The sequence below is a fragment of the Episyrphus balteatus genome, chromosome 1, assembly GCF_945859705.1.
Source record: "Episyrphus balteatus chromosome 1, idEpiBalt1.1, whole genome shotgun sequence".
NCBI lineage: Eukaryota > Metazoa > Arthropoda > Insecta > Diptera > Syrphidae > Episyrphus > Episyrphus balteatus.
In genome coordinates, this window is record NC_079134.1 from 175388229 (window position 1) to 175403279 (window position 15051).

The 15051-nt window shown below is 33.0% G+C and overlaps 1 protein-coding gene across 1 annotated transcript; it reads right to left on the reverse strand.

Annotated features, from left to right (window-relative positions):
* Window positions 1-1263: 1263 nt before the first annotated feature.
* On the reverse strand, window positions 1264-14772 carry LOC129906333 (protein tamozhennic). Its single transcript, XM_055982060.1, has 6 exons — window positions 14382-14772; window positions 4194-4416; window positions 3924-4123; window positions 3593-3860; window positions 3455-3532; window positions 1264-3391 (listed from the first exon to the last, which is right to left on the reverse strand). The coding sequence occupies exons 2-6, from the start codon at window positions 4315-4317 to the stop codon at window positions 1521-1523; spliced, it is 2541 nt and encodes an 846-aa protein (XP_055838035.1). The 5' UTR covers window positions 4318-4416; window positions 14382-14772; the 3' UTR covers window positions 1264-1520.
* Window positions 14773-15051: the final 279 nt, after the last annotated feature.

Genomic DNA, 15051 nt, shown 5'->3' on the forward strand with positions numbered 1-15051 from the left:
TGCCAAAGGACTACGAAAGACGAATCGGTTCCAAAATAAGAAACTGGGGACAGATTCTATAAAACAAAACAAAAAAAAACCTAAGCGATTATTAGTTTTTGAATTTTTCATTTTTCAAGGTACATATATGAATCAAATCGTTCTTACATACGAAAACGTATGTTTTACGGTTAAGGTAACAAAGGCAAACACGGAACGTCCACCTTAATGAATAAAATGTATTTTAATAAAAAGGATAGTTTTAAAGAACGCAGTCTTGTGATTATTTTTTTACTACAATGCGACTCACATTAATTTAACTTTACTTGTAAATGGCTTCCAGCACTATTCGTAAACAGAAGTCTTCTTGCAAACATATTTTATGATTGAAGTTCAAAGACAGATTCCGGTAGTCGACAAATTCAATAACAGAAAAGAGCGTCTTTCTTAACTTGAATGTCACTTTTCGAAAGATATACAAAAATCGAAATACTTTTTTGGTACTTCTTCAAGAAGTGTCCATTTGCCCATTCTTTCTTTTCCGGCATAACATTTGCCATAATAAAAAAAAAAATCTCTCAAATCATTCAAATCAACAAAAATCCTTTTTGAAGCGAAACAACACCTAAGAAACTAAAAAACCTGCAATAGCTTTTGAAAAGAATAAAATACCTACATTGCTTTGATTTGCTATTATTGCCGTTAACGATTGGTATAATAGAGATGTCCTAGCTGATTTTGAGGAGCTAACTAGTACCAAGGCCTATGTACCCAAATTGGCAGTAGTACGACATAGTTGCTAAATTTGAGTACTAACTTTGGGACTAGGACCGGTGTTAGCGCTCGGAATCTGTGAAGAAATTGGCCGTAAGAAAATTTCTCATGATTAAGATTTGAAGTAGCGAAGATTTTCAAAATACAAATACAATTTTATTTTTTGGAGTCGATGAATAAATTATGTTTGAAAATTGTTTCAAAAGATTTCGAAGAGTTTCTTTTAGAAAAAAATAGTTTGCATTTATTTTCGTAGAGGCTTTCAACTTCAAACAACTAGAAGAGAAGATACTCCTAATTTTTAAAACACACAGTTTTAATATTCAATTAAAAAACAAATTGTATAGTTTGCACTCACACACAAATAACCACGCGTATAATTTTTTTTTTAAACGAATTTAAATTTTTTTCAAACAAAATTAATAAACAAATTACAAATACATAATAATTTAGAGTAAATGCAACTTTCACAAAAAAAAAAAAACCTAGTTTACGCTCTTACGCCTACTTTCGTTCGAAGTTTGGCTAATTTTTTGGGCAATTTCTAACACACATCTTAGAGAACACATAACACTTTGTTTTTTTTTTTTTCAAACACATTTTTTCAACAAGAAATATATATATATATATGAAAAAATACCAAATAACAATTCGAGAGAAAGAAAACAAGAAAAAAGATATACATAGATAATTTAAAAATATAAAGGCTCAGGCTGTGAGAAAAGAGAAATCAAAGCGAAACGAAATAAATAAAATTATTCAATCTTTCAAACACAAGTCGGCGTATTAGTCGACTCTAAAATTAAATTTTTACTCTTCGAACACATCTCGCAAACTCGTTTTGTGTCGGGATTCAAAAATGTACAAAATCTACAACTCCATTCGTTCGGACTCGTCACAATGACTTGTGTTGCAATTGCATTGCTGCTCGCATTGTTTGTTATAATCGAGGGTGTTCGTGATGATGAGCTACTCAATCGGCTTGAAACCACTCGTTCGACTGAGGGTTGATGTTGTTGCTGATGATTGTTTTCTTCTTCAAAGTTATTGTTCAAATGTTTTGTATTTGATTTCAGACTCGGCTTCAAATGTAACACCTGACCATTTTCCACAGGTTTTGATTGTACCTTAAGAATTGACTTTTCAGTGCCGTTTCTATTCCGCGAAACAGGGGGAACCTTTTCTAGTGTTTTTGACTTTGCAATATCGCCATTCAGAGGGCGTGGTTTTGCCTCTGGGTTGCGACTTACACGCCGCTTTTCCGTCGCTATATGGCCTCCAGTTGATATATTTAGAGAGTCTAAATCAAGACTTTGTACCAACAGATCCCCCCTTTCACCAAGATCCTTTGAATAACCGTGTTTTTCGAGATTCTGAAATACATAATCCCACGACTCAAACGATCCAACGCCATCTTGATTTTTATTGGCTTTCAAAGCTTTTGTTGCAGTCGAAGAAGATTCGCCCACATTGACCTTTGTGTTTTCCACATTCACGAAATCATCAAAGCTTTCAAAGTTGTCCAATGACGAAAGCTGTGTTGTATGAGTTCCACCATTGGTTTGTACAGCAACTTCCAATGGAGGCTTTTTATTGTCTAGTATTTTTTCGTATTCTTGTAGGATTTCCGAATTTTTCAAATATTTATCAGTCGTTACCTTTCGATGTTTTCCAGGTATTGGTGTCGCATACACATAGTTTCCATCCAAATCGTCTGAACTTTCTATGTGATTATTATGATGATTTCGGCTGTAAATGTCCTTTTGTATTGGGGGTAAAGCTGCTTGTGTCATGCTAGAACGGCTTCGCCTATTATCATAAACCTGTGTGGTGCGGTCGTGCAAATCGAAACTATTGTTTTGCGAGCGGGAGTGTGAATGTGGGAGTTCATGGGGCGCAGGTCGTTCCTCGAAATCGATAAGCTGATGATCTGGCGGAAAAGATCTCTGCCTGTAGTTCTGAAAGTCTTTGTTGCCTCCGCTAGTTCGTGCTGACTGATGAGAAGGGTAATTGCAAGGATTTATTTTGGCATAGCCACCATTGCAATCGCCATATGCTGCGGCATCGATTGCGGCTGGTGGTTGAATCTTATGACCGCATCCGGCAACTGGATGATACATATTGCCAGAGCCATTGTAAGCATATTGATTGTGGTTATTCAGTTGATTGGATATATTGTAGGGAAGAGGATAACGATTGCCAGACACATTGTACGGATGGTTGTATGCATTGAAGTTGCAAGTGTTTTGATAACTGTCGACACAGTCGTAGGGATTGTCATAGAGATGTTGTGGCTGGTGGGATTGTGGGGGTTGGTCGAAAGAGTGGCGATGTGGCAAGGGTGGGCCATCTGAATGCTCGTTGTAATGCTCTAGGCTTCTAGAGTGTGACATTTGTGAGTAGTTGGGGTGTTTACAATGCATCATATTGCTGGTGGGATGGTGGATAGTGCAGGAAGGGTTGTAGGCTGATTGGGTACGCATATTGCAACCATTCGGTATTTGATGAATAGGTGGTCCAGCTGATGGATGCAAATGATGATGGTAGTTTCCATGTACTGCACAATTGTCACACGATGTTCCACCAGCACTTTTAACAGCAACAGGTGGGGGTGCAACTTGAGATGCAAATTGAGCTTCTAGAAAAATAAATTATTCCATCAAATTATGTTACCATTTTTATGTTTTTTTTTTCGACTTACCTGCTGCAAGTTTTTTAGCTCGAAACCTTCGTTCTTGTTCTGCATATGCTATGGCTTTAATTGCTTGCGATGCACCACCTTTCGAATAAAAAGTTAATAATAGTTTGTTTTGGAATTGGTAAATCAGTGATTAAGTACCCAAGTGAGTTTCTCTAAATTTAAAAATATCATTCCAAGAGCAAACAAGTGGAAGAGCTGTGAGGCCAGCTTTGATTTGTTTCATTATTTGGCACTCAACATAGGCGGCCATTGCATCTCTCGAGACATTTGTGACTTGATCTGGGCATATTGGTCCATCCAAGACGAGTATCTGATTTGAAATCTGACGATAGCCCATTGCCTCAAAGAGTTTTTCTGCATCGACTAAATTTGATTTGATTTCGTGTTGATAAAACCCAGAATACATCTAAAATAAAATATAAAAAATATGACATCTGATCATAAGTTTATAGGACAAAGGTGTTGTTACCTTTATAACTCTGTACTCTTTTCTCCATGGTTTTGTGAATAAATTATTTGCATATTGACTTATTGATTCGAATCCAACCATTGCTTTAAAAGCATTAAAATCATCCAATTCTTTGACAGTCTTCTTCAGTACATGAGCTGTTTCGGGTAGGAAAAATTTCCTATCATGTGGCACAACACAGAGGAACTCTTTTAAACATGCTACAAATAAATATAAAAAACCAAAAAGGTAAGTCTTGAGATAATGAAGTGTGTTATTAAGGTGAATTACCTTCTAATTTTTTGCGTTCCTCTAGCTTTTGCATACTTTCTTCAGTCTCTAGAAATGTCCAATGCCTTTGGAGTATTTCTTCCCACAAATCCGGTAAAATATCACGTGGCACAAAATCAGACATTTTAACTCTCTTTTATTATCGTTTCGTTTATTTTTAAAGATTTCTTTTTTTTTTCTTTGGTTGTTGGTTGTTTTTTTTTTTTCGATTGATGAATGAAAGCTTTAATTAGAAAGAAAAAACGTTAATGTTATTAAAGATTCTATAATATTGAAAAACACTTAAATACAAGCTTTTATTTTTTGATTCTTTTCAATGAAGAATATTAAAGAGCGGCTTGAAATGCAGAGTTGGATCAATATCAGCTTACAACTTGCTACCGACAAAAATATTTCAAAACTATTTTTTTAAATCGAATCCAAAGCGAAATTAAGTGCTTTGTTTTCCAACTCATTTAAATTAATAACTTTTCAAATTAATAGAAAATTTCCTTTCGACAGTTGTACAAGGAGGGGTCAAAAAAATTTACTAAATGAAGTAGTGGTGCTAATTTGCCCTAATGTTTATTTAAAAACGGCTGAACAGTATTTTTGCTTTCGTTGGGTTAGCAAAGTAGTTAAAATTGAGTACCAAATTACTTTTGTTAAAATACTGAATCGTGCACTCCTCGATGTCGAAAAATTTAGACAGGCATAAATGTTAGTATTCAAACAACATGTGTACAAAATTAGGAACGAATTCACCTTTGGAAGGACAAAATTCCTTTCTGAGTAGACCAATTGAAAAGATTATTCTCGAGATTCACAAAGTTTCAAGAAAAAATGGAATGGGCGAAATAAAAATAAATTATCTTGGAAAGCATTAGGCCTACAGAAATAATTTGAGGATTCATTTATTGGAAATTGTATGTATATGCTTCAAAGCCGTAAATTATTGATTTTTGGCAAAAATTTATCTTTTAGAGGAACAATCAACGATGGTTAAAATATTCGGGTATTTATTTTAATTTTTTGCATTTTTAATAATGTTTCGTTTTACACTCGAGTTTGAAAATTCCAAAAATCAATTCTTCCAGATTTGGCACTCGCTCTGATACTGTACTAATGGATAATATGTGTTACAGAAATTTAAGATAATATTTTTTTGTATGTGAGTGATTAACAGTGTATTCTTACATTTTGAACCTAATCAAATAGATAAAGCTAATTCTAATAGGTACAGCGATTAACTTCGTTGTAAAAAAATATATTTATCTCTACAAATGTTTATTATTTGAAGTGACTAATTGCGATATGATGAATACAAAAGTATCCATATGAATGAACATGTATGTATTCTCCTCCAACAGATATTGACCCCACGTCATATTTAAACACAATGCAAAACATACAAAATAAATGAGCGTGATTCATTTTTTTCAGGTGGCAGTCGGTTGCATTTTTCAGGTCGATCACCGTTTGAACATTCTGCACATTCTTTTAAAGAAAATAAATATTTTCAGTAAGATGTAAGACGAAATAAAAAGGTTTAGTCATGAGTTCGATACAGTGGCTGTCGAACGTAAATTAAACAGAATAAATGAATTTCTGGACAAATTTACTAATTATGTTGGTAATTCTATGAAAAAGTGGAAGTGTGAACAAATTATGCAAGCTTTTTCTTTTTGTTAATCCCCGCGTTTAACGCAATTTTTAGACGCCCTGATTGGTCAGAACAAAATGTAAACTAACTTTTTTTATGAAATCTGACCAATCAGAGCCTTTAACAATGTATAACGTATGTAAGTTTAAGTGGCCTCCTTCCTTAATAATATACATTTATGACTATTGCGTCTAGCATTATGTGTAATGTCATTTTCAATTGGCTTACTCAAGGATTCACTCATTCTGAAGTCCAAAAGTGTTGAATAATCTTAACCCTCTGTAGGCACACCTCTTTTTTGTGACGTGATAGGCACACGGGTGCGAAATTGGTTTATACTTTTTCATGTTGCTAGAACTTTTTTCGGTCACAATATTTTTTAGAGAATCAAGTTTGAAATTGATGTAGAATATTCCGAGGAATTCGAATATTGTATTCACAATTCCGAAAAAAAAATATTTTCACCCTTATAAAGAGACTTTTTTGTGACCACTTTTTTGACAAATCGTAATTTTTTTATTTTTGTCCTGCCAAATTCGCACCCGTGTGCCGACAGAGGGTTAATAATAATAGAGGAAATATACCTAGAGACCCGACTCGTACCCCCTTTCCATAAAACACCCGCAAATTTAATTTCAGATGATTGGTATACATCTGGTTTCCCTATCTGTGAATACATGTGAAAGGTATAATGCGTTTAATCCGTTTTTCGCCAGAAGATGTCCTCACAAACAGGTTTGTGCTTTGAATTTAAACATGATTTTGGTTTGTGTATAAACTTAATTGAGCTATCTGAGCTTAAATAGCTCACTCTAGACACCCACCTTTCAATAAATATATACAGAAATAAAAATAAAAGTTCGTGTTTTAAATTTAAGGTATAAATTGTATGCATTTATTAGTCTAATTGAGCACTTAAATTCGTTTGAGCAAAACTCCACAGTTGAATGTGTTGGTGCCATTTAAAATGCAAAATGTGGAGTTTTTTCTCTCATTGCAGCTTGTTGGGTGGAACCAACCGAAGTCGCGTCTCTAGGTATTCCTTTCTCAATGATAATAATCTTTCTCTTCAGAAACAACTTCTCTCTATCATTTTCGTTTTTTTAAAACCCTTTCAGAATGGTTCTGGATGCTTCAAAACGCTTCTGGTCCTATCAACGAAAAAGAAATCAATACAGAGCTTATCTGCTCTCGTCAAGGTTCAACAACTTAAATCTAAGAAATATCAAACAGATCCTTTTTTGCTTCAGATGTTTATGATTGACTAATTTATCAAACTAATCTTCTATGATCATGGATCTAGACCTCGAGTTTAAGCATGAACATCGTTTAATCTGTAGCGGATTAAGGAACCAATCACACATTTTCAATTGACTTCTTTGATAGAATTAACAAATTAAACTTATAAACTGTTTTTCTGTTCCATCCGATATCTCATGAATATCAATACAAAATTTGTTTGTCAATAGTATATCCATATTAGGAGATGCAAACCTAATGATCCGATACTTTCTTAATGATATTCCTAAAATGTCAATAATTTCAAATTTTAATCCAAGTAAACACCTTGAACAGAGAATGAAAGCAAATAATAAATAATAATAAAAATAAGCCACATCATGCTTCATATACACACAACACATCTCCCTCGACATGTCTCTCATACTCATTGTTAGTATGGTCTGGTCTGGAATCTCTTCAATCTTCCTGCTCACACTTTCATCGTTGTTGTTCGTAGCCCTAACAAGATAATAATAAGAATAACAAAACAAAAATGAAATGAAATGAAAAACAAAACAAAAAAATATTATAAAATAAAAAACTTATCCGACGACGACGTTGTCGATTGAATATTTAACCTTGAGGGTGACTCATGCAGCGAATGAGTTATCAAATGGTCGTTCCAGCGTCATCTTTTGTTTTAGTTTAAAGTAGTTTTAATAATATTTTTCTTTTTTAATTTTATTTTCATCTTTTCTTCGTTGGGTTTGATTTTCTTTGCCTCGAGCAGTGACCAGGAGCGGGTTGTGGCAGTGGGTAAGAGAGTATATTATTATGCTGGAAGGTATATGATAGTAGGTAGTTGCATGTTATTTTGTCACAAGTGAGTGCTTAAAAGAAATAACTTTTTGTTGTTGTTTGTGGATTTTTATTGCAAAACTTGTTGTGGTAAAGTACGCACGCATCAACCAGAAACAATGACATGAAAGTAGAGTAACTGCTGCCTCCGACGAGAAGTGTATTGCAATTCCAAAGAAGGAGTATAGTAAAGTAGTACGAAGAAGCAACAAAACAACACACTCTCGGAGTGGAAAAAATATTGTTTTCTTTTTGTTTATTTGCTATCAATGGTCATGCTCAAGGTGGTTTCTTTATTATTATGTATATTTTTTTTTTTTTTTTTTGTATCTTAGATGAGAGAAGAATTCAAAAGACTAATGAAGTCGAATGGTATGCGACACGACTACAACTCATATTGTTGAAGAGCAGGTTGAATGACACTCCCAATACAGTTTTTTTTTTTTTATTTTGCTTGTGCAACAACTTCCACGAGATCAGTTCCTACTGTGATTTCTTTTGAAGAAGAAACAGAAGCAAATAAAATGCATTATGCTCGCTCGATAATATTCCAACGCAACATATCAGCATTTTGTTATATAAACTACTTTGAGCAAATATAAAGACAGTTTAAGTTTTTACATGCAAGTAGAAAAAGAGAACATGGACGGGGCTTCAATTACCGTTGTTGTTTTTTTTTTTTTTTTTGTAGTAAAAGTTTCAAGTTCTTTTTATTCATAAATCAAATGAAGATAACATTTGAATAACATTAATTTAAGGTAATCATTGGCACTGCCGGGAAATCATGCTTCATTGGTTACCACCCTCAACAACGGGATCAGAGAACTTAACTTTTTTCTCACGTTGAATGGAAGAAGCCTTTTAATACATCAATTAGAAATTTCTCTGTGTAACAAGAGACTACCAATTTAAAACGAACAAGTAAAATTGGAACTCAGGTGTCTGCTAAGTGTCTGATCATTGAACAAAATAAGTGTACAAAATAGTTCAAATTTCTTTTCACAATGCTTCTTAGAGGTACTTGACTTTTGAGTTGTTGCCGATATTTGAAAAGGCACCGTTTTAGGATGATAAGTACTGATAGAGTTATAATTGCATTATAAGGTGGATAACGATCTGTAGCTCTGTAATTATTTCTTATGAAGTTACGATTATTCATTCATTTTAAAATCTTTTATATTTTTAATTAGTAATATTTATGTCTTTTAACTCAATAAGATGCACAATGTACTTTAGCACACCAATCCTGCCAGGATGCGGACGGGGAGACCTGTGGTTCTGTAACTACTAATAGCCCTCTTTCACTTCCAATTTTAATTTTTCTTTAGCTCGATGAGTTAAGCGTTTCTGCAGTGGCCAACCTAATCTGCCTATAATATAATTTATTTTTTACTAAAGTAAGCATTGGTAGTATTCGTAAACAAAAATAAATACGAATATGTACTCTCTGATTTGAGATACAAGTGAACCCCTACGATAATACAATAACAAGATTACAAATTAAAATCAGAGTAACACACGATCATCAAACAAGAATAATACAATACCCATGTAATTATTTAGAGTTTATTAAGAATTGAGTTAGACGATGAAAAAAAAAAATAAACTGGGGATTCACAAAAGGTCAATTAGTATTATTGATTTGCAAGAGATTCTAGATAAATTGCACTATAATAAGAAAGAATATGTTATGGGGGTTTAAGATGCACTCCCACATATTATAGATTCTGATACAAATTGATTTATTCTTCATTTCTCTTCCCATTTGCAACTACATTCTTTTCATTAATTTTGCATTTTAGCCTAGGTATGTAAAGATTTTTGCAATAGTCTAGAATACGACCTAGTTTTTCTACGTGTTTGTTACGAAAGCTTTATTTGACACCAAGAGTGCTGAGAATTCTAGATTTAAGTAAGTTGTCGCCTCGTCCATGAAGCATTTGTCCCAATAAAGCTATTCCAATTACTTTCTATTCTATTCTAATCACTTTATGAGTCAAACTGGCTTTGAAAAAAGTATGCCTTTTTGATGGCAAAGGGCCGCTTCCGCCAGTTTTATAAATTTTTAAGAAAAACTATTTAAATTAAGTTTTAATCGATTTTGAACCGCCTGTTTTTTAAGACTGATTTTTTTCATTATCCTGGATATATTAATCACGGATATTGATGGATAAAATGAGTTTTCTTGAATAACTTTTGACTCAAATTTCCAGTAAAATTGCCTAATTTGGAAGGATTTTTTAGCAGCTAACCAATTAGAGATCCAAAATCTATGTAGCTAAATTTTTAGAGCCAAAAGTTTTATATACGAACTGATGGCCCTATTACACCAGAATAATGACCGGATATTTTTGAAAAATTTCACATCAACCAACTTCATTCGCAAGATACTCAGACAACCCACCATGAAAAGCTGACACTAAATTGCTGGGTTTCATTAAGGTCCAAGTCCAACAAAGGTGACCCTATACAAGACTCTTTACATCCCAGTCCTCCTATATGGTGCAGAAGAAGGGACTTTGAAGAAAGCGGATAAAAACCTGCAAGAGTATAATAAAACATTGCATCCGGCACACAAGAATGGTTAAGAATTTTAAGTCACTAGGCATTGACCTTTTACGGACTCGTCGCACTTTAAATTGACATTTCCCTTAACTAAAATGGTAACTTCTAAATCTTTACAGTGCTGACAAAATCTGATTTGATATTAGGAGAAGTCCAAATCTTAAATAAAAACAATAATTCACTGAGGAACGATATCATACGGAAGTCTTTACTGTTCCAAACGATATCTACACATTTCGGTATAAAGCCATGTGGTAAAAGGTGCTTGAATTGATCGATGTAATGTATCAAGCAAATTCGAATGAAGTGGGTATTCGACCGTTCAATATTTCAGGCACGATGGAATATCTACACACTCATATTTACGAAAGAAAAATTATTCAAGCGATGCGTGACACTGAAAATAAATAACAAGGTCAAAAACTAATAGCCGATGAGACTTTATGAATATTTTGAAGGGTACCTACCTCCAAAAGAAATTTATATTCGATTAACTTTTTTGTAAAAACAAGTAAATACCGGCTCAACATTCCAAATCATTGTCTCAGAGAAAGCAAATTCTATCCCAAATAGGTATCTACGTGTTGTCACATTCATTTGACTTATTTACGCAAAACACTGACACTCGACAGAGATCATTAGTGCAATTCTTTTTACATTTTTATTACACCACAACCGCCTGCCTGCACTCAGGTCGTTTATTTTTTCTTTAAAATAATATAAAGAAATGCCGGATTATAATCTTCTTCTTTGACATAACGAATAAAACGTCTGATTCTCAATAACTGCAGCAGCAAATAATATAAAAATAAAGCAAAAGAAAAAAGCGAAACCACTGCACACACACTGAATAATAGTGAAATACGGAAAGAAAATCAATAAAATATTTATTACCATCCCCTGTCTCATAGTCTCTCATAGTAGAGTTGAATCTTTTACGTACATATTCCGTATATACACTCCTTTTCATCAGAATAGATACACAACTTTTCAAATGTTCATTAATCGTTTATCCCTAATAGTGGTGACCTATTAAGGTTTTATTGTTTTTTTGATAGTTTAGTTTAGTTTGATTTTTGATAGTTTAAGATGTTTGGATGAGTAACGGCTAAAATTATTTCAAAATGGACCACAACTTTCATATTGTTTTTCTTGTAAAGTATTTTTTGAGGAAAAATTAATTTATTTTTTTCTTCATCAGAATAGGTACACCCTTGGTATCTTTAATGTTTTTGTGGATTTTGGGAAAATTTACCATTAAACCAAATAACTGGAGTTTCCTTAGTGTAATTTAATAATAATACTATCACTTTGAAAAACATGGGTGGATTAAAATCGCTAAATTTTGGCGAAAACACCTTACTAAATAAAATAAAGAATGAAGGATCCACCAGAAATAGTATGGTTAAAAAAAATTACGAGGTGTAAATATGCTCTATCCAGACTTCAGACACAAACATTCTGGGGGAAAAAACCATGAATGGTGTTAAAAAAAAAAATGCTTTGCACATTTTTTTTTAACATGAATGAGAGTTTCCTCAAGGGACTTCATAAAAAAACTCCGCAAACATGTTGGATATAACTTCAGGATCTTGGCTAGAAAACTTATCAAACTCCATACATATTGGATAGCCATCAGTATTTCTTTAATATCAACAAAATTCCAGAATTTTTTAGAATTGATTTTAAAATCATTTCCAGTTTTGGTTAGGAATTCATTGTAACCATAGTTTGAATAGTTGTTAAATTCATTTTTAAAATCAATATAATTTAGTAGGTCGCTATCAGTTTTAGTTTGATTAAACCTTAACCACGCCTTATTTCTTTTGTTTTTCAAGGATTTCAAATGCTGATCGAACCATGGGGGATAGTTATCTTTAGTTTTAACATGACGTAAAGGGATGGTTTCTAAAAAGCAGTCAAATATTATTTTATAAAACTTAAATAACTTATTATCTAGGTTTGAACCACTAAGCAAAGCATCCCAATCAATGAGACTTAATAGATTAAACAATTCATCAAAGTTACATTTTCTAAAATTGAATTCAACAAGATTACAAGCATTCGAGAAGTTACAAACATTAAAGTTCAAAAGTTCAGCGTCCGTGTTTTGGAACTCCATTAATTTGTTGTTTGGAACTCCATTAATTTGACAAAGGGCAGCCATCGAATCTGAATAATTAGCATTAATCCAGTTTAGATGACTTAGATTAAAATCGCCAACTATGATTATTTTATCGTTAGGGTCAATGTTTTCAGTTATGCCATCCAGGCAGTCGTAAAGTTGATCATATACATCACTGTTGGATAAAGGCGGAATGTAAGTAGCCACTACGTAGAGGAAACCATTAGGCATTTTTATCTTTATGCACAATATTTCAAGCAAGGATTGTCGGAAGTCATCGACGAGAGAGCACATTAACGAATTTTGTACGGCTATAATAATTCCTCCGCCAACCACGATTGAATCGTAGTTAGAATGACGATCACGTCGGTAAATTTGATAGTTGCTTTCAAAAAGTATAGACTTTATTGGTTTTGGTCCGTTAACGTTTTGATAGTAAATTAATAAATGCTGCTGGGTTTTGGCGTTGTCAGTTACTGTCGAAAATGGTGTGTTTGTATCTTTGAGTTCCTGCTCACAAATTCATGTACGATTACACAATTAGGCCAAAATGATGGAGAATTCAGCAAATGGAAAATCGAGTCCGGAAATCTTATTTTAAATGATGCATGATGCAAAATGGTAAGATCAAAAAGCGAAGAGTGCATTTTTGTTGCTTGTACTTTCATAAAGTTTTGAACAAAGCGCTCGACGCTTTTTGATCGAACCATTTTCTAAATGTAAGTATTTTTAGTTTTTAAAACTATGTATTTTGTTTTATGAAACTATGGCCACTATACAAATAAAAATATAAGTAAAATACATTTTTTAAGAAGACCAAAACCAAGTTTAAATTCATTTAATTGACCAATTCTGATGAAACAAAAAATAAACTCTGTTTTTGTTATAAAATGGTTTGCCACGGAGAAACAAGTAAAATAACCACACGCTTTGAATAAATTTTTTTTATTATTCCACTAACATCTTAGGAAAAAATAAATGTACCTATTCTGATGAAAAGGAGTGTATTTCGTATAATAATATGGCTTAAATGTAAAGAAAACCAGAGTGGTTGGTGGACGTGGAAGATGATGATGATGATGGTTGCAGGAGCAGAAGCAAGAGCACGAGCAGGAGTAGGAGTATAGTCATATAGTCAGAGTGAGCAATGGCAATGACAGGAGGACGAGGAGATAGAAGAAAAGAGGCAAAGGGAGAGGATTCAATTTCAAAACCAACCTACGCGCAAATTTGTATGAATGAATGAATGAAAGAACAAACGAATGTGCACAGGAATTTGTGTCCGAGCCGAGCCAACAACGTCACACAACAGTCACATTCACAGTAGAGAATTCTTCTTCTTCTTCTCTGCAACAAGGAGTGAAATGAAAACTCTGACAAAAAAAAATAAAGTCCTTCCTCAATGAATTTCAATTCGACAATGGTTGCAGTTAATCTGTGTGAATTTTTATTTATACACACATCACGGCGCACTAGAAAGGTTTCTTTTTTGATTTTTATTATATTTTTCACAATAATTGAAAGATTGAAAATGCAAAATAAAGAAAAAAAAAGAAAAACAACGAGCGTGTGTTGCTGCAACTGTTGCTAGTTTAGCGGAAGCAAATTCACCTAGTTCCCATTTTCCAAATTAAACAAAAATCTTGGTTGCAGTCCAACAAACACACAAGAAAAAAAAAAGACACCAATTTTATTCTTTAAGGGAACCCAAATAAAATTAATAAATAAAAATAAGAAAAAAAACTACAGGAATAAAAATAGTCAAACAAACACTTACTCAAAAACAGAGAAACACTCAATATTCTTTGCGATTTAAAATGTAGGTAGGCTCTGGCTCTTTGCACGGTTTTCCACACAAGATTTTTATTTTTAGAATCGCAAAATATGAGAAAATCCGATAAAAATGACGACTCGGGAAGATCGATGAAGTTTCTTTTTCTTTTTTTTTTTTCTTTACATTGTCATTGCATTTTAATCGAATTGCAAAAGAGAAGTCTCGGAGATTTTTGCACTTTTAAGTTTTTCGTCACAAAAGAATGTTGTTTTTTTTTCTTGGTTTCTTTATTTTTTTTAAAGATTTTTTTTCAAGCGATTTTATGTTTAGGGAAACTTTATTACAACATCTCGTCGATATACTTTTGTTATTGAAGAAAAATCTGCTGTCAAATATGGGTAGGCCATGTTTATTTCTTTTTTTTTTTTTTTGGATTTTCAAGTGGGTGTTCTGTCAAAATTGGTGTATAACAGTTTTGTTTTTTTTTTCGTGGAATGCACTCTTTTCGATTGGATTCAGTAAAAAATGCTTGCAGAATGAGAAAATGTTTGTGTTGTTTTTGTATTTGATTAAAGATGTTTGAAGAGAGTATTTAACTGGCCATATAACTACCCAATTAGCACAACAGCTTCTCTGTAAATTAAAATCTCGCAGGTTCTACTTTTTATACAGC